Here is a 23,123-nt window from a genome sequence, read left to right as displayed (position 1 = left end):
TGAACCTGTGAGATCATTAATGCTGACATAACCAAGAACACTCATTAGTTTTCCTGGGAGAAGTGTGAGAGCTGAACCAGCCTCTGCCACCTTTCCTCATCAGAAGGATGCAGAAATGAAGCACCTCAGACCCTCTGTCGACAGGCCTGGATTCTCAGACTCAGAGCTGTGCAAAAACCTTTTTCAAAATACTTTAAGTCTTTGAGAGATATTTTTAATAAGTTTCCTTTACATTTTGTGCAAAGGTCGAGGTCATTTCCCATTAGTATAATTAGCTTGTACATTTGAAATTTGTTCATCTCAGGGATAATGATTTATTACATGTCTTCCCTAAAGACTGTATTTTTGTGCTATTGCACAAAACTGGGGAGTCTGGAAAATCCACACCAAACAGCTTTTACTTGCACATCTACAAAAGGACAAAATATTTTTTCCTGAAATGTGTTACTTTAGAGCATCAAGGCAGATCTCTAATAAAATACACGCTTCTATCCTGCAATGGGAATGCACAGAAGATTCATCTTGGCTAAAGCCATCACAGCAGGATCTGCCCTCAGTCACACTGCCATGGGTTGTTTTGTGGTTTGTCTATCTGTAACTGAAATAATTCAGTCCGTGCAGGAGGAGAGGCACTTTTCTTCAGAAGGTGAGGTGCAGATTTGGCTCACGGCAGTCTGACCTGTCTGTGTTGGCATCATTGTGAAGCATCTGGCTTGGGATGTTGGTGGCCTTGCTGATGGGTACCCAGGCTCTGGTAGTCTGCGAACACCATTGCCTTTTTGTTGGGTGGAAGTGGGGACATGGTACTGCAAGACGCCCTCCTGAGGTCATGTAGGTTGGATGTGGTGGCACATGGGTCTGGGAAAGTGTGCATCTTCAGCTGCTTGATTCCCCAGGAACCACCCTCTACATCTCTGCAAAGCCATGTGTGACTTAGCACTGGGTAGGCAGGGATTTGGGGCTAAGCACAGGATTGTACCCACCTGCCAGTAGGCACTAGTGAGGGGAGACATTGCACAAGGAACTGCAAAGTCTGAGCAAACCCAAACTTCAACTCTGACATCTGAGCGAGGCTCATGTCAGACGCAGATCCTTCTTCCAGAGCAGGTCTCTCAGCAGGACTATGATTTTTATTTTAGAATTTGCTTCTCTACTACCTGCTGACTGCTATTTTTTAAGGAAAAACCCTGCTAAGAAATAATCACTGTATAAAGTGGTGCTTAAAATATTTTGTATATTTTGTACTATGAAGTGAGAGTGCATGATTCATAGGTCAGATAAGTAGTGCAACTGAGAAAATAGGAATCTTTTCTCAACATCAGCAGGAAAAACAACAAATTATAATAAAAAATCTGAAAACAATCTATACTGTATATTTCTATACCTTTTCTTCCAGTGTGACATGAATATATTTAATTTTTTCAAGTGCTTAAGTGAACAAAGTTACTGAAAATCAGAGTTCCCTCTTACCTGTTATCTTCGCATTTTAATAATAGTATTTTTTGTAGAATATGTAAAACAGTATGTGGGAAACGCATAACGTGCTTCTTAGTCATGGTTGTTTTTACTGCCAGAGTAACCCACATGCAGATTTTGAAAAGGTCAGATTGTGTGGCATTCTAGGGGAAATCAATGCTCAGTCTCATCGATTTGTTTATTTGCAAAAGTTGTTCTCACTTAAACCATGGTGTATCTACCAAATCCTAGTCCGAATTCTGTGATGGCAGAGGTAAAAGAAAGAAAGGACTGCATTGAAGTCAAGCACAAATAGTCTTCTTAAATCTCAAGCTTTTAGAGGCACTTATGCCCTGCACTACAGGACCAGAACCAGCATGTGGCAATTAACCCATTCATTAATTCAGATAATTCAAGTGTGTACCCTGCTATGGTCATTTCACTAATTCCATTTCTGAAGCCCATAGTTTTACACTGAGACAAAAGGCAGGATATGGCATACTAATTTACATCTGAATACTGCACTGTATTTGCAGTTGCACATTGTACTGTGCAACCTGCAGTTTAAGCATCGTGCTAATGTTTCTATTATGAATATTCTTATGGTTGGAGTCCCCACAGTGCTGCTCAACACAGCTTAAAGTGTGTGTTGTATGAAAAGTTCAAGTTCAGAATTTGCTTTGCTAGAGATGGTAAATTTATTTAACAGAATAAAATAACAAAACTATATGGGAACAAAAAGTCCATACAAAAACTTAAGTTTTTCACAATCAAACCATGCATGATTTTCTGAGAACTGTTAGTGTTAACTAGAAATGAGTGTGCCTGTAGTGGCATCAAGTTTGTATGTTAAGTAGTTTTACCTGCAAATTAAGACTCTTAATTCTCCTATGCATTTAACAGTGTTTCTCTTAATATATCATTTTTTTAGCAGTATACAACAGTAATGGTAGGATACAGAACAGCTCTGGGACTCCAGAGTGACCTGTAGGTGAACAAAACAAGTTAGGATGAATAACATTTTTGCAATTACTAGCTCAAATGAGTTAATATTGATGGCATTTTTCCCATTTAATGTGATGATAGTCTGAGCAAACCACATTTTTTCAGTTAATTGATGTCAGGTAAATATTCAAAAGGTAAGTTCTGCTACCAGAACATAAAATTATGTCAGAAATATTAGGATAGAGGGGGAGCCTCTGGGCTCTATCTCATCTGACTGAAGGCACTGATGTTACATAACCTTATTATTATAGGGTTGCACACTGGAACAGGCTCCCCAGTGAAGTAGTCACTGCACCAAGCCTGTCTGAATTTAAAAAGTGATTGGACTGTGCACTTAGTCACATGGTCTAAACTTTTGGATAGACCTGTGCAGTACCAGGAGTTGGACTTGATCCTCATGGGTCCTTTCCAACTCAGGATATTCTATGATTCTATGATTATATTGTCTCACTTATTATTAGCTTATTTATTAGCTCTAGCAATGAGATGTAACACAAGTTCTACCATAATGATTTTTGAATCTAGCTAGGTGGCAGTGCCTTCCTTATCTGATCTGTTCAGTCCTGCATTTTAGGATATGATGAGTTACCTGCTGAAAGAATCTTTCTTTCCATTGTGCAAGTTTGTGTGACCAGATTATACTGAACACCCAGATATTTTATGTTTCAAGTTAGGTGAAATGAATCCTATCCAAAGAAAGAAACTCTAGAAGTTTTGGTTTGTTGTCCTCATTTAGGCTGGGGTGAACAGACATGGGGCTGTTAGGCCGGTATCCCCAGTAAGACAAGATTTGCAAACCTTCCTATCTCTTTTACTGTTTCTTAATCCTTTTTTTACCACATTCCTTTCTCTGCCCCAGCCTCTTCCTAAATAAACAACCTGACCCTAATTACTTCCTCAAGTTTGCTACATCCATACACAGATTTTGTATTTCTGATACTGTTACCTAGTTGCTCTTGTCTTTGTGTTGTGTTAAAGATACAGCTACTTAGGTGGTATTGTCCTTGCAAGATTTAATCCCCAAAAGGTCCCTGATAGGGCATGGTGCTGACATCTATATGCCCATTTAAAGAACATCCTGAGATAAAACAGCTCAAAGTGATCAAGACACTGATACTCTCAAGCATTGACTGATATCCTTTCTTCAGGACCTAAAAGAATGAGAGAAAGGCCTTTAATATGGTTCTATTATTTTCTTTGGAGAAATTCCAAAGATGTAGTCTGTATGACTGCTCCTGGTTTTGGATTGCTCTCAGATACCAAATCCCAAAGGTTCAAGTTTATCTTTGACTCCTTCAGAAGATGTTAGTGGCAATATCATTAATATGCAGATGACAGTTCTGTTTCCTTCTTGTCGGCCCAGGCAGGAGATATCTTTGTACTTTCCAGCATCTAGCAGAGATAGGGAGCTGGATAGAAGCCAAATAACTGGGCTCATTCCAGAGCTTCAAATTGCTTCACAATGATTGGCCTAGAAATGAATTTTGAAGAACTTTTGTTCAAGGGATTCATTTGTTCAAGTGCTTCATTACTCTCTGGGTCTTAATAGCTTCAAACTGTTCTGCATTTGCCCTCTAATGTGAAAAGCTCAGAATATCTTGTTCACTAAACCAAACCAAACCAAACCAAGCCCCTCTGCTGGTCCAAGAGTGTGGGTGCATCAGTTCACCTCTGCCAGAAGCAAAGGGAGCATTCCCATCTCCCCTCCTTCTAATCACTCAGTCTCAGCAATGCTTTTCCTTTGACTGCCTTGTGCAGACCGTGGTGCTTTTCAGACATCTCCGTGAGCTGACTCAACTCACCAAAACAGCAGAAGTGAACCACACAAAATTTTGGGTAGTTCTCTCCACTTTCTTGGGTTACATTGGCTCTGTCAAGAGTCTGGCAAAGGCTGGGGAAAGGGGATGAGGGCAGGGATGTGAAGAGGTGCAAGGAAGGAGAGCGAGACCTGATAAGCACCCAAGGTGGTGGAGAGTTGCACCTGCCTCCGAGCTAGCATTACTAAACTTGAGACCTGATAACCACTTGAAATTTCAGCTGTGGCCTTAATTCAGCTCACTCTCTTTTAGTCACTATGGCTTTCTCAGGGTAAATTACACCCGCAGTTTGTTCCCAACAATGGGAGCAATTAAAGGCACTGTTTACTATCTACGGAGCCTTAAATAGTTTAAATCTAATTACTTCCAAAAGACTTTCCTTCTTTTGTCCTGTGGTGACCCCTGCATTAAATAGAATTGCTTTGGCCGTCTTTCATAGGAATGAACTTTGAGGAAGCTGGAAGCAAAATATTGTCTCTAGAAGGCATTTTCCTGAAGAATTCATTCCTGCCAGAATATTTGCTAAGCCTGAACTTGCCCACATTTGGTACACGATGTAAAATAATTCTCTGTGCACATGTTCTCAGCTAATAACAGACCCTGGAGTCCTTGGCACTCAGCCTACTGTTGTCTATCTTTGTCCTTTAACATCGTGTGCCGCTGCCTGATCACGCGCCTCACAGCCTTTCACCCGGCCTTTGGAAACCCTCCGCTCAGCCGGCCTGCTCCTGGCACCCACATCGAGCAGCGGGCTGGGTCTGTGCTCCCCAAAAGGGAAGCACAGAGACGTGACTATCCCCAGCTGATCTGGGCCCAGGGCCTGGGACTGGCACACCTCCCGGGCCAGGAGCAGGCTGGAGGACATTCCCTTGGGCTGGGGAAGATCCCCAGCCACACACAGACATGAAGCCATAATCCTTTGCTTTGTTTTGACTTAGAGACATGCTCTGTAGGCCACAACCACATGCCAGTATCCCAGGAGCCCTTGGAATATGCGCTGCATATCTACGTGACCTGCAGTCAATGCGTTGCACGTGGAGACTGAAACACAAGAAGTTCCAGCTGAACATGAGGGGACACTTCTTTACTGTGAGGGTGACAGAGCCCTGGGACAGGTTGCTGGAGAGTTTGTGGAGTCTCCTTCTCTGGAGATATTCAAAACCCACCTGGATGCCATCATGCACAATGTGATCTAGGTGATCCTGCTTGGCAGAGGGGTTGGACTAGATGATCTCCAGAGGTCCCTTCCAACTTCGACCATCCAGTGATTCTGTAAGACCCCTCTCACATGCACTGAACTCTGCCGTCACCTGCTCTGGTGTCATCTGCATTTGGAATTGTGCCTCTGAACACACTGTCCACATGAAAGAATTACAGATGCCTTCCTCTTTCTCCTTGACCTCTTCCCACACAGATCTGAGCTGACATTGTCCAACAGCCTGAGGACCTGTTGGACCTTGCCACAACCGGGTACTGTGTAGTGTCTTTGTATGGTGTAATGTCATGTCAGGAGTCATGTACGTATATCTGAGCCTGGGAGAAGGAAAGGGAAAGGACCAGGAATTTCTTACAGCTCCTTCCAGATTTTGATTAGCATTTTTTGTGTTTCATATGACCTAGCTCGAATTGTACTGACAGGCTTGTAGAGAACGCAACTGCTTGTATTTCCATTGACTTCATCTTGTCTATGAACTTCAACCTCCTTTTAGTCCTGCTGTATTTCTCCAATATGGTACCTCTGTAATTTATAGTCATGTGGTTGGGCAAAGACACACAGCCTTGCTGAAAATAGGTGAAACATCTCTACATCTACTGAAAAGCATCATTTTTTCAGCCCAACTCACATCATTTCCCATCATTTGCTTCACCTGTGGGATCACAGACCTTTGAATCTATTATTTATTTATTGCTTATTGAGGCATTTTTCTCATGTTTATTATTTATCTCAGTTATTTATGCATAGACAGTATTGAGTCTTCATAGAAAAATGAATTCATATTATTTATGTTTGCCTTTTAGAAACAACTATATATATTTCATGTGTCTTGAATTATTTAGTGGAAATGCTGTTCCATGCAATGTATATAATCTGAAACTAACCTCTCAGGGACCTCCAGTAAACCTTGTTCTTACTTTTTTTTTTTTTTTTTCAGATCACATTGACAACCATTGGCTATGGAGACAAAACCCCTCTTACTTGGCTTGGAAGGCTGCTTTCTGCAGGATTTGCTCTACTTGGCATTTCCTTCTTTGCACTACCTGCTGTGAGTATGCTTAAAAAAACCTGTAATAGAAACTTCAGTAGCTCCTAGTGCTGTTACAATACAAAAAGCTGAAGGAAGCTTTATACGTGAAGAACAACTGTTTAAGACCTTTTGCTCTGTGACAACATTGGTGAACTGGTAGCACCCAAACAAAAGGTTTGGTGTTGCTGTCATTACTTGAGTTTGGGGGATTTTTTTGAGCAAGGACAAAACAAGCAAATAACCCTAAATTAGTTAACATACTACTCTGTAAGACTGAAATTTCTTTCTTTTGTTATGAATTGTGACTCATACATTAGCACTTTTCTTTCAGAAGTTTAAAAAAAAAATCAACCAATATGTTTTTCTGGATTAGTTTGTATTGAAAAAAAAAGTAGGATAATTCTCATTTTTGTGAGTATAATCTACAACTGTGAAAGACTGAATTTCCTTCCTTTTTCAAAACAGTGTGAAATAAGCATGGAATTAGAAGTGATATTTGTATTTTTTTGTATTCCATCCAGTGCAATACCTATGGAAAATAAATATTTTAATACTTTAATAATTTATAATATAATTATAAAATATATATGTTATAATAATACAGTTATTTTTAACCATGTAGATAAATCAAGGTTAAAAGTCAGCATTTGCCAAATGTATTGAATCATCTGGTGTACTACATTTGTTTCTTACTTTAAGCAGGGGGAGTATTTCAATACCTCTGACATTATAATGCGTTATAATTATAATTATATTACATTACCTGTTTGTGAATCTTTGACATTTAATGGCAGCTACTGTAATTAATTCTCCTTGTTACCTAGTCACCACTAGCAAAAAAGTTAGTCTTAGCAGGACTGTAAAGAAATGGAAAAGATGAATAACTTTACATATCTGAGATGCCACAACTTCTATTCCTCATGTCATATTCTATATACAGAAACTGATTTTCCTCACAAACACTTTTGTGCTGAATCTGTCTGTAAAACAAGAGATATGTCTGAACCTTTTGTGCAATTCTAATGTTGTTTTATCCTGACTGAGAGTCAAGTGGAAATGTTCTTTCTTATAACACAGGCATGTGAGTCCAGCAGAAATGTTGCACTCCTTCCAAGCCAAGGAGGGAAACATTCTCAGTCTTTGCATCTATTTAGCAGGAGTCAAATTTATCTTACTTATTCAAGAGTAAAAAATACAAAAGGGGAGACATTTCACTGGCTTTTTTTTTTTTTTTTTTTTTTTTTGCATTCCTATAGAATAAGCAGTGAGGATTATTTAAATAGGAAAAAGTGAGAGGAAATGGTCTTAATCAGTTAAACAAAGTATTTTTTTCTAACATCTCTAAAATCAAAAGCTATAATAAGCACTGCAGATACAGATTTTATAGTCCATATATATCTGGCATATCTGGCAGCTGGTCATTTCATCATTCTTGGCTTAAGTTCCTTTGAATGTTCCTGCCTGACTGTATATATATATTTGTATGTGTTTGTGTGGCCTTTAGATTTGCAGGAACATAGTGTAGCACAAACCCTAGTGATGGTTGGGATAAGAGGTCACTGATAGCACCACAGAGGTCACTGATAGCACCACTCCTCTTAAGGAGTCTCCTGTCTCAGTATGAATGGGCACTGTTGTTAAACTTTGTAAAGACATATACCATCATAAATGTGTTATCTGAAGTACACAAAGTACGCATACATTTACTTTAGATCAAACCTTTGCATTTGATTGTGTATTTTTGTAGAAAAACAAACAAACAACAACAAAAACTACCTACTAAAAAATGGTTTCTTGTATTTCAGGGCATCCTTGGTTCAGGATTTGCATTAAAAGTGCAGGAACAGCATCGCCAGAAACACTTTGAGAAAAGAAGGAATCCAGCTGCCAGTCTAATTCAGGTAAATATGAAATCAGTGAAAAGATAATAGTAGAGGATTTAAAGTACATACTGGAGCAAGTTGTAATATTTTAATTTGTGGAAATAATGTTTAACAGAATTATTGATTTCATGAAATATGTTTCTTCAGTGATTGCAGTGTGCTTCCATAATTGTGCATAAAGAATTTCCATGTGCAGTTTATGAGCTCTTCCATCCCTGATGAAGAAACTGAGTCAATCCTGTAGTTGATGAATTAGAATTGATCCCTGGAGAACACAACTGACAGAACAGTACTCTTATCTATATTAAGCTAGTTTTCACTATTACAGGGATAAGAGTGCTCCAGTGAGTGACATACTTGGTGAAAATGAAGTGCCCTATCCAGAGAACTGATTTCAATATTAGTCAATTCAAAAGCTAGAAAAGTAGGCACAAGCAATTCCAAAATGTCTGAAATGTCTGATTTTTTTTTTTAAGTGGTTTCAGCTCCGGTGTCAACATCATGGTGACAGTCAATTATTTGGAGTATTTTTTAAGCAAATGCAACATAATATCTGTTAAGCAGCATTTTTTTATTTTTTTTGCTTAACTTACTTAAAAATGAGAAAATTGTATAAAGAATGTGTTTGCAACAAGCTTTATTCTATTTGATGCATTGGGAAAAAAAATAGGAAAAAAAAAAAGTGAAATAATCTTCTAACATCCTAGTTTATTTTCTTGTGAATACAAGTGTTTTATGTCTACTGCATATGCTCTTTGTTTGTTGTTTGTTTTCATTCTGAAATAATAAATCCAAATAAAGAAGCTTCTCAGCTGAATACACTAGAGTTCCATGTCAAGTTCAGATTAGATGCCAGGATGTTTTTGAAGCATTCTTAAAGTTCATAAATGCTTTCCATTATTTGCGTTCAATGTTTACTAAATATTAAGTATTTGACACTCAATATTTATTAGAATAATTAATAAATATAAATCTGCTCTTTTTGGAACTATTGTACTGTACATGTAGAATGAGTGTCTGGGATATTTTCTAAAACATATATTCTAATCTACTTCTATCATGAAATTAAAGTTCGTTTGACAGAGGACAGATATAATAGCCTTAGGCTTTGAATGTAGCTCTTCTTATTGTTGTAAGACAGTCCAACCAAAATAGTTGTAAGACAGTATGCTAAATAAATTAAGAGTAGCCATCTGACTGATCTCAGAAAGTGACTCTTGATGGGCAAAACTGCTGTGAAAGAAAGACATTTGTTGTGGGATCCCAAAAGTGAATGTTAGTTCAGCATTTTCATGTCCATTTTCACATTCAGCATTTTCAGTTATTTGGAAAGTAATATAAAATTGCTGATGGAGATATTGTCAATATAGAAATTTGACAGTATATGGCAGAATAGTAAAGATGAGGGCAGGCACATAGGAATGAACCTGAGTATGATCAGGATGACTTTATAGGCTGGAATGATTCCAACAAAATGACTATATATTCAACACAAAATTGTTGATCTAGAAACAATGAATTCAAGGTATTTATACAGGACTCCATCCTAATATTAGAGACTCTGGAAAGCATGTGACCAAGGGTAAGAAACACAGAGGAGAAAGAGTACAGGAGAAGGGTCAAGAGCTTCATACAGGTTACCAGTATGTTACTCCTCCAAGGTTAATTACAGTCCTTACATACAGAACAAGAAATGTATTAAGTAGATATGGCTGATATTACCCCATACATAATGCAGCTGGTACGAACATGCTACATATCATCTCAACAACCACAGTTTGTAAAGGAGGCTGCACAATTGGAGAAAACAAAATTAAAAAAAAAAAAATGGGAAGAAGAGAAAAAAAAAAAAAAGAGCACTTTTCTGGAGAAAAGTTCATGTTTAGAAATGTAGGGTGTATCTCAACTGTATATTATCTACTGTAACAGTGCCCCATTTTTTTAATTGTCTATTATGGATATTGACAATGAACTACCATGGAAATCAGTTCTTTAGTTTGTCATAATAATGTCTACTTTCTGATAAGTGACTGTACAGAAATAGTCCATGCTAACTTCTATGTTGCAATAGATACACTGTGTGTATCTACAGCTACACTATAGCTAAGGGCTATACCTGGCTGAAAGATAGCTCAACTATCACAACAGAAACTGAAATGTATAATATGAACATGCTTTTCTCAATTTGTTTAGCTTATAAGAAGCAAACAGTGTGAATATTATTTGAATATATAAATCCAGAGAGGAAGTGTTGGAAACTACAGGACTATTTAATGTAGCAGACAGAAACATAAAAAATTTATCTGGCTTCAAGCCAAAACCAAAGAGCTTCAAATTGAAAATAATGCAGAGATTTTTGACAAAGAACGATTGAGCAGTGGAACAATTTACAAAGTAAGTGATAGCCTCTTACTCTGTAGATGAATTCTAGATGCAATTGTGGGAGATGTGCAGGAAAACAGGGTATTAGACGCTGTGCAATAATACCTTGTATGCTGTATTAGACGCTGTACAAGACATTTAATGGTTGACAATATAAAGGGAGCACAGATACTCAGCTAGTACAAATTAATATAGTTATGCTGACATCAGGGAAGCTGTACCAGTTTGTAGAACTAAGGATCTGTCCTACTATCCACATGCAGTTATAAATCTAAATGGTGAATGCATTTTCAATGCTATGCTGTGGTCACTCACCTTTGAAATGAATCATTTCATAGTTTTAAACTTTTAACAATGTTTCAAACCACAGAGAATATTTCACTTCTCTTCTAAATGTTTTCAGTCTGGTTTTCATTATCATTTACAAAATGTACTATGACATTTTCTTTACCTCAGAATGCAAGTTTGTGTGGGTTTCCCCTATGGAATTGTCACAAATAAATCACTACGATGCTTTTTTTTTTTTTGAGCACCTTTATGTGCTGAATATTTTCTGGTATTTCCACAAAGCTAGTAACTCTTACCATACCATGTTATGATTCATAAAAACTTTGGTAGGTTTTTACTAGTAATTACTTACTCACCCTAATGTAGAAATCCCAATCTGAGCAAAATCCACTCTCCGTAATCAGTGCGGTGGCATTGTCACTTCATGTTCTTGGTTCCTTTGTGCTTTTCTATTGTTTCCCCATACCAGGCTTCTTGGCGGTTTTATTCTACCGACACCAGCCGAACAAACCTGACAGCCACCTGGCGATATTATGAAAGTATTCTTCCTCCCCTCAGGCATGTATCAGTGCTATGAATGATAAAAGAAAGCCATGACTTGTATTGGTTACTAATCTGCTTTTCAATTTTTTGTTTCATCCCCTGCTCCCTCTTGCCTTGTTTTTCTTTTTTATCATATATCCTGCACGTAGTGTGTATGGCGTAGTTATGCGGCTGATGAGAAATCGGTTTCCATTGCTACCTGGAAGCCTCATTTGAAGGCCTTGCATACCTGCAGCCCTACAAAGTAGGTACAAATATGGCAGCTGGTGCTGTTCTTGATGTCTGTTCAAGCTTATAGAGAATTATTATTTGTCTGTTTTGTCTTGTTTTGTCTTCTTAAGTCCTCTCACCAAAAATGTCAACTAACAAACCAGACCAATGTTATTTAGGATCCTAGCACAGTGGGACAAATCACTTTCATTTATCATCTAAGAAGTAACTCTGATCACAGGCATTAGAAACATTTTACCAAATAATAATAATAATAATAACAATAATAATATATCAAAGTTAGTGTTTCACTACTATTCATACCAGCTGTGCATATATACTCGTTAATAATCATAGTCCCATTTTGAAGTTACACAGATTCATCCTAAGTGCCACTGGTAAAGATATATTATAATTTGTAACAGATCTATAGAATACACCTATTGGATAATGCTACATGTTGATCAAGCAAAAATGTCTCCCTACAATCTTGAAACTTTTAATCCTGAACCAAATGCTGGTATAAATTCACATGACTCCATGTAAAACACAAGTTTGCTCCATGTGAAGATCAGGGCTGAAAGGCTGTGCCTGACCTGTGGGACCAGGGAACACCCCTCAGTCCCAGCTGTACATGCTGACAGCACTGCAATGAATACTGGGGGGCCAAACAGGCGGGCTGCTCTCCTTTAAACCCTTGTTTTTATGGGGCAGAAACACAGACTGCACTTCAGTGAAATTTAGTTGATCAAGAACCTGGATGTGGGGAGGGCAATGGAAGTTGCATCTTTCTCTTGCTCTGGAAGGAGGATGAACAACCAAAAGCAGACTCACTGGGAAGCTCAACCCCTAATGATTTGTCCTTGGCATAAACCTCTATTTTGGTCACAGCAGCAACCATTTGAGCAAATATACACATGGATACAATTTTTCCTTTGACCAATGCAACTTGCCCAGTTTCAAATTATATCAAATGAAGAAAATATTAATACAGGGCTTGTTTCCTGAGTTAAAAACTATTTTCACACTCTTTGACTAGCCAGTGCTTCTATAAAAGACTATAGCCATAGAATACATTTCTAAAGGAACATAGCCTTGTGGCATTTTGCAGATGAGTGCTCTGGGGAAATTCCTGCTTTTTGTCATAACTTCTGTTATATTCAGTATCTCCTTAGGGGAAATTATATCCTCAGATATATACCCAGTCAGTGGAAGGTAACTAAAAACTCCTAATATCACAGCCTGGCAAACAGAAAATATTCAATGTCATAATTTGGGTGAGAACCCACAGAGCACTGGTCATCCAAGACCCTTCAGTAGTTCAGCTGAAGATTTACCAGAAGGTAGTAAGGTGACTGATAGGGCACAAATCAGGAAGTAAACGAAACTCAATAAAGATCAAAAAGGAATGAAATAAGAGCCTTGTGGGAAAGCTCTGATAAGCATCCTAACTGTTGTTATTGCAGACAGTGCAAGAGAATTAGTGGTTTCTCCCAAAGCTGGGTGATGAACATCCACATGACAGTAAAAAGGTAATTCTGTGCCAAAAAGCTCAGCCAAAAAGAGGTTTGGCTGGGTACCCAAAGCTGATCTTTGAATTTCAAAGAGTTGACAAGAACAGAGCCATAAGTAATCCATTACCATAACCATAATTCCAAAATGCTTCAAACTAAAAGGAGCTTTTAGATTAAAAGTTACATGGAATATTGATTTTAATAAACCTGTAAATTTTTTTGACATATACAAACAGGTTGAAGACAGCATTGATATAAGCAAATGGATATAAAAAATACATAAATAATGAAGTTGTATCCAACCTAAAGTATTCTAAAATATGCCTGTCCCTCAAAAGTGCATTTAATTGTAATTTTAAATGAGCCTATTGCTGTGATATCCTAAAATTAAACCTTTTTATTTACCAGAGATAACTTTATCTATTAAGAGCCTACAGCTTTCTGTTATATATGTGTCAGCAATGCATTTTGCCTAAGTGCTTTGCCAACTCAGTCTGCAGTGGTATGTACTAAGCATGTTATGCATGTTTTAAAACAAATGAAAAGTTTATTTTTTTCAGAAGCATTGTAGTTATGAGTCTTGCTTGAATGTCTTTGTGGTTGCAATGTAATGTGTGTATTGTACACTAATTCACACATCCATTTACGTTTAGCATATGTCTAACATCATCTGTAACTGAGAAATCTGATTACTATCTGCATAACAAATATGTTTTTCCCTCCCACTCCCTGACCTGAAGAAAAGAACAAGGGGAAGCTTCTAGCAGGTTTGTAGTTTCTTTTATTCCTTTTATCTTTGAAATCTCTGCTTCTTAAAGGCTTCTCTGCTCAATAGGTTCAATAAACTGTAACTGCTGATAATAGTTACAAATTGCAATTGTATTTAACTTGGTTCGATAGAGCAATGATGCTGAAATTTGCTTCTTTGTCCTAGTTCTTGTATGGAAAAAATAGGCAATTTTTTACTTTTCTAAGTACTAAGTACATGTTGAAGTGTTTTAATGTGGAGGGAGAGCTCAGTCGGAGCTGTGGCGGTAGTGAGTGAAGCAGCCCCCACAGACCCTGCTCCTGGGGAGGGACCTGCCCACTGTCTCCTGCAATAAAGCTGATGCCATTTCCAGAATCTGCAATGGAAGGCACAGGCATGTAGCATAATTTGGCTTCATGAAACAGGGCATCAGCCCTCTGCTGCAGAACACTTCTGGTTGTCACCCAGCCTGGATGCAGTCTGAGGACTGGCTGCTTGCAGCATGCAGAGTCAGGGCTATCTTCATTTGACAAATAAAGCCCCAGAGATACACAGTCTAAAGGCACTAAGTGGTAACACTACTCTTTTTCTTTACTTATAGCTTGAATGCCTAGGGCCAGGAAAGGACTTGGTGGCTGCAGAAGAAATTATGCTGCCTCCAAAACTAGTTAGGGATGGGAGTCAGCAGGTGTTGGGCAGTCAGCACTCCAGGAAAGCACAGTCAGAAGACAGTGGGATTTGCTTCCAAGGAGAAGATTATCAAAAGCCCAAAAAACGTTTCAGTGACACATCAAGCCCTGAAATGTATCCACGCCTGAGTCGTACTGTGGTTCACAAACTCTTTTTGGTTATTTAATTATCTGTGGGGAGTCCAAGCACCTCAGCACCTAAAATGCAAAAATCACATGGAAAGTCTTTGCAGAAATTGCCTATGTCCCATTTTTCAGATTGCTCCTGAAGTACACATAACTACTGTTGGTATGACAGTATCTTGAGGTGACTGGGTTTGCTTTGAAAAAAAAAAAAAAAGTGCTCCCTGGGAGCACTTTTCCTACTCTGGCTTTTGCAAGAAAGAGTCACTGTCAGTTCTGTGAATTTTCACATGCACTACCTCTATAGGTTTGCTGGCAATGCATTGATCTCATTAAATTATTACAACCTGGTCAAAATTTTTGCACTTGCCAGCCATATTTCCTACTCCTTCGACAACAACATTTAGAATTGCTTTCAGCTTTTTTAAAGGTGAGACAGAAGTTGGCAGTGAGTATGTGTCTCCAAAACAGTGATCTGTGCAGAAGAGAGAGCTTATTCCCAGTGGTATCCATGAGCACTTAAGGACATGAATTTACTTACAATAATTTGAAACTAGATTCAAAAAATAAAAATAATAAATAAATAAATAAATAAATAAGATGTCAAAGTTACATCACCTCCTCTTTATTAGGGATAACTGTTGTGGTTTAAAAGTTGTCATTGATTTAGCCATATTTTTTCACTTTATTTTCACTGAATAAAGGATGTTTGTCCCTTGAAAAAACCTTAACTCCTATGTGCACTTCTGCATATTAGTGTATAACAATAAACTTGTTAACTTTTGAGATCCTGGTCTACAGTAAAAGCCTACAGACCACTCAGTGCCTTTTTTAGAAGGTGTGTTTTGTCAGTGGCCATTCATTGTTCTTATGCTGATATATTACTGTATGTTTGTATCACTTAAAATATGTGTATGTTGTCTTCTGTAGTAAAAATGTAAATGCGAAGTGATGTGATGTACTTAGATTTCCTCAACTATTTAACTTCTTTCTTACTGCAATGCTGAGTGACTTGCATGGGATGCTATGTGAACTGCTTCTTGTTTCACTCTTAAATGAAGATGTGTTTGTTCAAGTAGTGCACTGGATTGCTTTCTGAATATGCTCTTTACTCTTTATTCCATTCTAATAACAGTGGAGAAAAACTCTTATTACCTTAAGTAAAAGCTGTTTTTTCTTTCCTACCAAAATGAATTTTATATTTACAGAAACGAATTCTTGCATTTTGTCATCCATAGACTTACGGTCTTTCATTAAGCAACTAAATGTTGCTGTCTGGGTTAAGAGAACCACACTTAGGATGCTACAGCTTCATACTGATTTTAAGAAAAATATGTTCAATGCATTATATGTCGTATTTCTTAAAATAATATGCATAAACATTCTAGTTAATTGTTTATGAAAAGCAAGTGTGGACAACTTTCTGGTGTATCTATGTCAAAAATTGAGATATTTCTCTAGATCCATGCTAGAGTTCTGCAAGGTATTTAGAAAGCCCATATATGTTAAATTGTCTATTTCTATAAATACACTGAACACAATTAGTTTTTATTTCTATTCAGTTATACATTGTGGCTGAAATTCTTCCTATGCAAGGAATGAGGTCAAGACCAGTGAAACTTACAGCATCCTGAGAGCACAAAGTCTTAGGCTGTGTGTAGGACATGCATTGTGTCTGCAAAGAATGAATTTCACCTGTCTAGTTTAGCCTTCTTTTAGCTTTGTAAGTAGTGAGCCTGAATACAAATTCCCTACTTAGAAAACTCTCTCTGGTACAATAAGGAAGAGCTGCAAGCATAGGTGTTTAGGGGTGAAAAAAAGTCATCCCTGCTCTGAGAGAAGCATGTAAATTGTACTCTGGAATTCTCTCCATCTACTATCTCATAGCTGTTTCTAAAAGTAGACTTAATGTAAATTATTATCTCTGCATGTGCTGTATTGAAAAGAAATTGCCAGTGATGAAGAATCTTACTAGAGGTGGAAAGCCTAACCCCTCACCTAGCAGTGGAATGCATAGTAACATGGTCCTCTATCTCCCCTCACTCCTAGTAAGCTTTGTAGTAATAAACAGAAGCTCTTCAGGATGTACACCCCTCGGAAACATAGGTATTCAGCATCCTGCCTATTCATATGATGTTTGAGAATGCCGACTAACATCAGGTGCATGATTCATTTATTTTCCCCTCCTTAGAGCTTTAAAGTTCCTTACTTCTCCAAAAGACATTTCCTGATTTTTTTTTTAAGTGCTCATAATTCCCCTTGCTGCTTGTTGCCTGCAATGACATTAATGGCAATAATAACTGTTCTTTGAAATACATATGGTCAAATAATTGCAGTGTGCAGCACGCCATGATTTGCCAAAGCCCAATTTCCCTTCTCTGCCTGAGACTTGGACTTTTGGAATGTATCACTCTGTAGAGATCTAGAACAACATCTGAGTATTTAGATAAAGACATTTCCCCAAGTCCAAGAGGATTTTTACAACCATGGCAGTTGAGTTCTCCATCTAATAATTAGTGGGGAAAAATAAGCTATAACATGCTCATCAATATCAACAGTTAAAATGTGTAATAATTATTGGGAAGAATCCCCTTGGACACAGCCTGTGGAAGATGTACCTGCATCATATACTGGAGGGTGAAGGAATGCATGTGAAATCAACCGTCTGCTTCGGTTGAATTCTGTTGAAACTGTGTCTCTTACCAAAAATGGTAATTCCTAAATGGATGGAACTTATGGGAACAAAAAACAAAACAAAACAAAACAAAACAAAAAAGTACAAACTGATGCTAGTAAATGGAGGGGAAAAAAGTTTCTCTTTATCCAACACTGCTTTGGCAAAGTAAAAAAAAAAAAAAAAAAAAAAAAAAAAAAGTTTTGTTTTGTTTTGTTTTGTTTTGTTTGACATTTGAACATTAAGACATTACATCCTTGGAATTCTTGTTATTACTCATTGAAGGTATGAGATATAACACTATGTTTCTTGGATTCAAGCTCCTAGCATAAGACTGGTGGAGAAGTTTTGTACATTTGAACTTCAGGCCTCATTATACTATCCGTTGCATTTGTATTTGTCCAACTTAGTTTAATTTCCATAAAGTCATCTGTATCTTGGTAAGAATCAGCATCTGTATTCATTAGAAGTTAACTGCTGAAAGCAGACATGCACTTTTAATTGCTGTTATTTGTCATGGGTGATAACTTTTGTCAGCTTTAGCTTCTGTTTCAACTTGACATCCGAAGCATTCTTTCTCACCCTTAGACCTTCAGTTTACTTCTGATTAATTTCAATTTCTTCTTATTTCCACTTCCACCAGTCTGCTCAGTATGAAGTGCTGAGAAAGTAATCACAGATTGTTAACTACTGGCAAGCAGTAGTGCTGCAGGTCTGAGGCTGAAGTGGGGCAGAACTTGACCAGAAATGTAGGAAGGGAAATAAGGGAGTAGGACAGGAAGACAAAGAGATGTTCTGTTACCTGAAAATTATAGTAAGATTGTCAATCAAAACAGACAGAACTGTGAGTGCAGAAGAGAAAAACAAGAGTTTGTTGGCATTTATCAGTCAAAACATAATCTAAAGTCTAGTCATTTGGTCCACCACAGTGTTTGTTCCCCATGCAGTGAAGCTACAGTGACCTCTAGTGTCTCTAAAACCTATTCTTTCATAAATCAACGATAAATAAGATAACATTTAAAGAAGAAATAAAAGTTACAGTCTTTTACTATCACAGGGAAGTGAGAGGCTCATCCATGTATTGACAGGAGGAATGAGTGGTAAGATTCTGCAAGTAACCTTTCAGAAAGAAAAGGAAAAAAAATAGAGAAAAATCACTTCCATTTTTTCCAGAGGCTTCAGTAGTAATTAATCTCCACTAAAAGATGCTTCAAAGCTCCAGTGTTATCTATATGAATGTATCCCACAGCTTGCAACCTGTAAGAATAGAGGTCCAAAGAGATACTGTTTGCAGGGAAGATTGTAATAGGAAGTTAATAAGTACATAAATGAAACGGAATAAACTATCAATCACATGAGGTACAAGAAGTGATGGACATGTCTAAAGGAATACAGAGATAACTGGAAATAGCTGTGGCTCTCTGCAATCCTTGTCATTTAAGTGTGATTCAGGAACCTGTATAATTTGAGAAAGCATTTACACATCAATTTTCCCAATTCTTCCTAATGGTTCTTGCCTTTTGGACCAGCATTCAAGTTAGGGAGTACTTACAGAGATATGTAAATGTCCAAGGGCATTAACTGGTTTACTTTAATTTAAGGGATTTCCTTTGGATGTCTTGTAAAAGGAGAGGAGAAAATGGAAAATAATATATATATATACACACATATATGTATATATAACAGGCTAAGTCCTACAAAAAGTGAAGAATTTTTATTAGGGCACTGGACAGCGCTAATCCAGCCATCATTAAAACCAAGTAAAGTGCCATAAAGGATTATGTGGCCATTGATGCATGTGCAGAATGCCCAAAGATACTTGAAAAGGCATAAGATTATCTCCATTCTGTATCTCTAATACTGTTCCCACCACTATTGCAACAGAGAATCAAGAGCCAAGAACCCATAAGTGAAGGGACTTTCACTGCGGGAAAAAGCCTGGCTGGGATGAACCTAAAATGCTCTGATTCAGTTATTTCTACATGATACATTATTTATCTCATTATTTATCTTATTTATCTATAAAGAAGAGCCCCAAGGGCAGCAGCTTTTTTCTCCCAGGCTCCACTGGGAACTCTCCTGGCTCTCACTTCTCCCAGTGATTCTCCACTGCTGCAAGTCCTACAATTTATGCCCGCGCTGAATAGGACCCAGTGGCTTTAGGAACATTTCCCACCAGTCTCAAAATAGGAACAGGGATCCAAGAACGAACAACTGTTATAACCAACATCTTTGGAGAAACTCTCAAGATTCAAAACAGTTTCCAAACCAGGCTTTCTTCAGAGGCTGCGTTTCTCTTCATGATGCAGCATTCTCTGCATGGACCCTCGGCATGCAATTACATTGCCATTGCTACAAAGCAGATTTATTTTTTTAAAGTGTGAGGTCTGCATTTAAAATTAATATTTTCATTCTCAGTGTTGCACTTCTGCAAATGTCTCTAGTACAGATGAAGTGTCTACTGTTCCTTTCACCATTGCTTTGATTTGGAGAACTAAAGATATTCAGGTTAAGTAGCAATTGTGTGCGGTTCAGTTTTTATAAATGAAATAACCTTGTGTACAAAACATTTAAAGGCAGACATTGCTTACATTAGAACAAATTAATTAACATGTGCTTTTTTTCATTTTTCTATTTTAATTTTCAGTTTGCAGCTGCTGAGATTATAAAAAAAAAAAAAATGGTCCATGCTGATCTTTTTTATGTCTAGATTATCAATTTTCCTTTCATTTTAATTGATGCAAGGGGAAGAGAGCTGTCCAGAAAGTTTTTCCTTTTAACATTTGTCAAAAAAATATATAATTTGATTTAATTTTCAATATCAAATATAATTTGAGCCATAAGAAGAGTAAAAAAAAGCACAGGGGACACATGCATAGAAATAATACCTTTAATAAGAAGTCCATTTTGAGTATGTTTCTCATGCTGGATAGTATGACAATGCAATAATGTGGCTAATAAATATTTTCCAGATTATACTTCCATTAAGTAGTACAATGCAAATGATTCCTGAGCTGAAATACAATTCAGCCTTGAAAAGTAATTTTTATTGAAAATTAAATTTTAGAAATCTCTTCTCTTTCAAACAATAGGTTCTGTAGGAATTTTGTACTGAGCATGCAACAGCATATAGCACTGCAGGTGTGGGTAACAATTTTCAGTGTAAGTAGATGTCATTTCCAGCACCATCATGTGTTTATTTCAACAATTTCTTACTTTGGGCAAGGGAAGAAGGGGTTTGCATTCAGAAATTATAGAGAAGTTATTCTTTCAAGTGATTTACCATGCCATATAGAAATATATTTATCTAGTAATCTTCCTATTTATGCACTTATTTTTTTAGCATTCTTGAAACTTATTTGTAGCTTCCTAGCATGTGCTTTTGCCTGCTACAGATTGCATCCTTTCTGCTCTCATTGATGTTTGTATCCAGAATGAAATGCTATGCTATGCTATGCTATGCATGGACAAAGATATTTGATTATCTCAACATTTCACAGCCACAGAAGTTTATAATTACGTTCAATTTCATATAATTACATATTAACACTGTATTTTCAGAGTGCAGTTGGTTAAACATCTAAGAACCATACAGTACATTTTACCACCAGTTAATCAGCTGTAGAATTCATTTCTGCTGAAAACATATCTTATGGGTGTGCTGAAGTGCAAGGAATTTGAGGGTACTAGAGAGAGTTTTAACTTCAAGTACAGTTATAATTTGCGAGTAGACAGTCTTTGCTCTAGGTGTCTTCAAAGCATTCCCCCAAAGCCTATGCCAGTGCAGTAGGACTGCAAGACCATTAACAGCATACCCTGAGCAGCTACTGCTTTGCTCACTTCATCTCTCCCCTTGCAAGAACAGGACTGTTGATGAAGATGACCATTCCCTTGTACAGGTGATTGAACTTAACCTTGTAGATAATGCAAGGTCTCCAAAGCAGGTATAAGACTTCATTTATATTTTTCCTTTGTGCATTCTGCTTCAGAAAGCAACAGACAAGAGCAAGGCTAAATAATGGAAAAGCATAAGCATATAGTTAGGGTGACCTCAGCAAGGGGTTCATCATGCGTGTTTGAGCATGGACAAAGGTCATTTGAGCACTGAGAAACTGTACATGTCCCACATTTGGCTGATATGGGAGGGAAAGTTATAAGCACAGAAGGGAAAACACAGCTTACTCTTGACCGTTTATAAGGCCACAGGGCCACCTTTGGTCCAGCAGTCACAGCCATGACCTTGGTTGGGCTGTGGTGGCTGTCCTAAAATGCCTTTAGGTGCCAGTAGCACCTGCAGGTAACGAGCTCCCAGCTTAACCTCCAGCAATGACTTTAGTGAGCACACACGGAAACATTACACTTCCATTCATCTGTCATCGCACTTTTTCATGGATGTTTTGTTAATTTTGGTTCTGTCCTGTCCAAGTAAGTGCTTAACAAGGAATTCTGAACATGAGTGATCACTAACAATGCATATGAAATGTTGGAAGTGCCACATCTTGAAAAAGCATGAGTGTCCTAACCGTATTCTTGCCTGATTTAAAAATAAATAAATAAATAAATAAAAATAAAATACATGGCATGCAGTAATAATAGAGTACATTTTGCTGTTGTTTATCTGAAGAGATGGTCAGAAATGCACTGAGCTGGGCTGACTAACAAGGAAATAAGCTTATTTAAAATGCAAGGAATAAAAAAAATATATATACTAGAGATTAATCCATAATAATTGGGTTAAATTTGTTTGATTTTTTGTTGTTGTTAAATTTAATTTCCTGTACAAGGTTATTCTGTACTGTAAGGTAGACCATTACTGACAATGCCTCCATCAAAAAACAATTACTTCAAATCAGTTTCATTCCCAAATGATATATATTCAATGTAAATAGAAGTGTATAAGAAACAGATTTATGCTATTAAGAATTTTTAGAAAATATTTTCAATTATCTTATGAAATGAAAGAAATGGAGTGGAGGAACTATGAAATAAAGCCCATTTCTCTTCTTCACAGTCAAAAGTTGAGTTTCAAAGAGCGGGTCCGGATGGCCAGCCCACGGGGTCAGAGCATAAAGAACAGGCAGTCTTCAGTGGGAGACCGCCGGTCCCCCAGCGCCGACATCGCCACGGAGGGCAGCCCCACCAAAGTGCAGAAGAGCTGGAGCTTCAACGACCGAACCCGCTTCAGGCCCTCACTACGGCTGAAAAGCTCACAGCCCAAACCTGTGGTGGACGGTAGGAGTTTGTCATGCCCCCTTTTTCCACAGTGTGTTCTTCCCAACCTGCTCACACGCCTGTGCTGTGAATGCGACACATATTGGTAAAGCAGGAAGAATCTTTATTTTAGGGCAGTTACCAAAACCTATTTCCAGAAAGAGATGCGCTAGTAGGTGCTTTAAGTTTTACTCCTTACCTTTGGGGGATTGTATCAGGTATGGGGAGGTAAGTGGCTTTAGCAAACAACACAAGTGTTAACAGCTTTTATGTATTGCCCTCTGAAGGGTATTTTTGATGTGGGAAGGAACATAGCCTTCCCCGAACACTGCCTC

At 37.7% G+C, this 23,123-nt stretch overlaps 1 protein-coding gene across 4 annotated transcripts in view; it reads left to right on the top strand.

Annotated features, from left to right (window-relative positions):
• Positions 1 to 23,123, top strand: part of KCNQ5 (potassium voltage-gated channel subfamily Q member 5) — a 289,092-nt gene that overhangs the window by 240,315 nt on the left and 25,654 nt on the right. Inside the window, exons 6-11 of one of the 4 annotated variants that reach the window (XM_084284869.1) lie at positions 6,431 to 6,541; positions 8,329 to 8,424; positions 11,769 to 11,863; positions 14,084 to 14,110; positions 16,953 to 17,009; positions 22,589 to 22,809. In XM_084284869.1, the coding sequence (XP_084140995.1) occupies positions 6,431 to 6,541; positions 8,329 to 8,424; positions 11,769 to 11,863; positions 14,084 to 14,110; positions 16,953 to 17,009; positions 22,589 to 22,809 (607 nt within the window). Of the gene's footprint in view, positions 1 to 6,430; positions 6,542 to 8,328; positions 8,425 to 11,545; positions 11,635 to 11,768; positions 11,864 to 14,083; positions 14,111 to 16,952; positions 17,010 to 22,588; positions 22,810 to 23,123 lie in introns of all 4 variants that reach the window. The other 3 variants (XM_084284870.1, XM_084284871.1, XM_084284872.1) reach the window with 3 other exon arrangements.

The sequence above is a fragment of the Netta rufina genome, assembly GCF_964035555.1.
Source record: "Netta rufina genome assembly, chromosome: 3".
Classification (NCBI taxonomy): Eukaryota; Metazoa; Chordata; class Aves; order Anseriformes; family Anatidae; genus Netta; species Netta rufina.
Note: the sequence above shows the minus strand (reverse complement) of the source record. Positions and strands in the feature narration are given on the sequence as shown.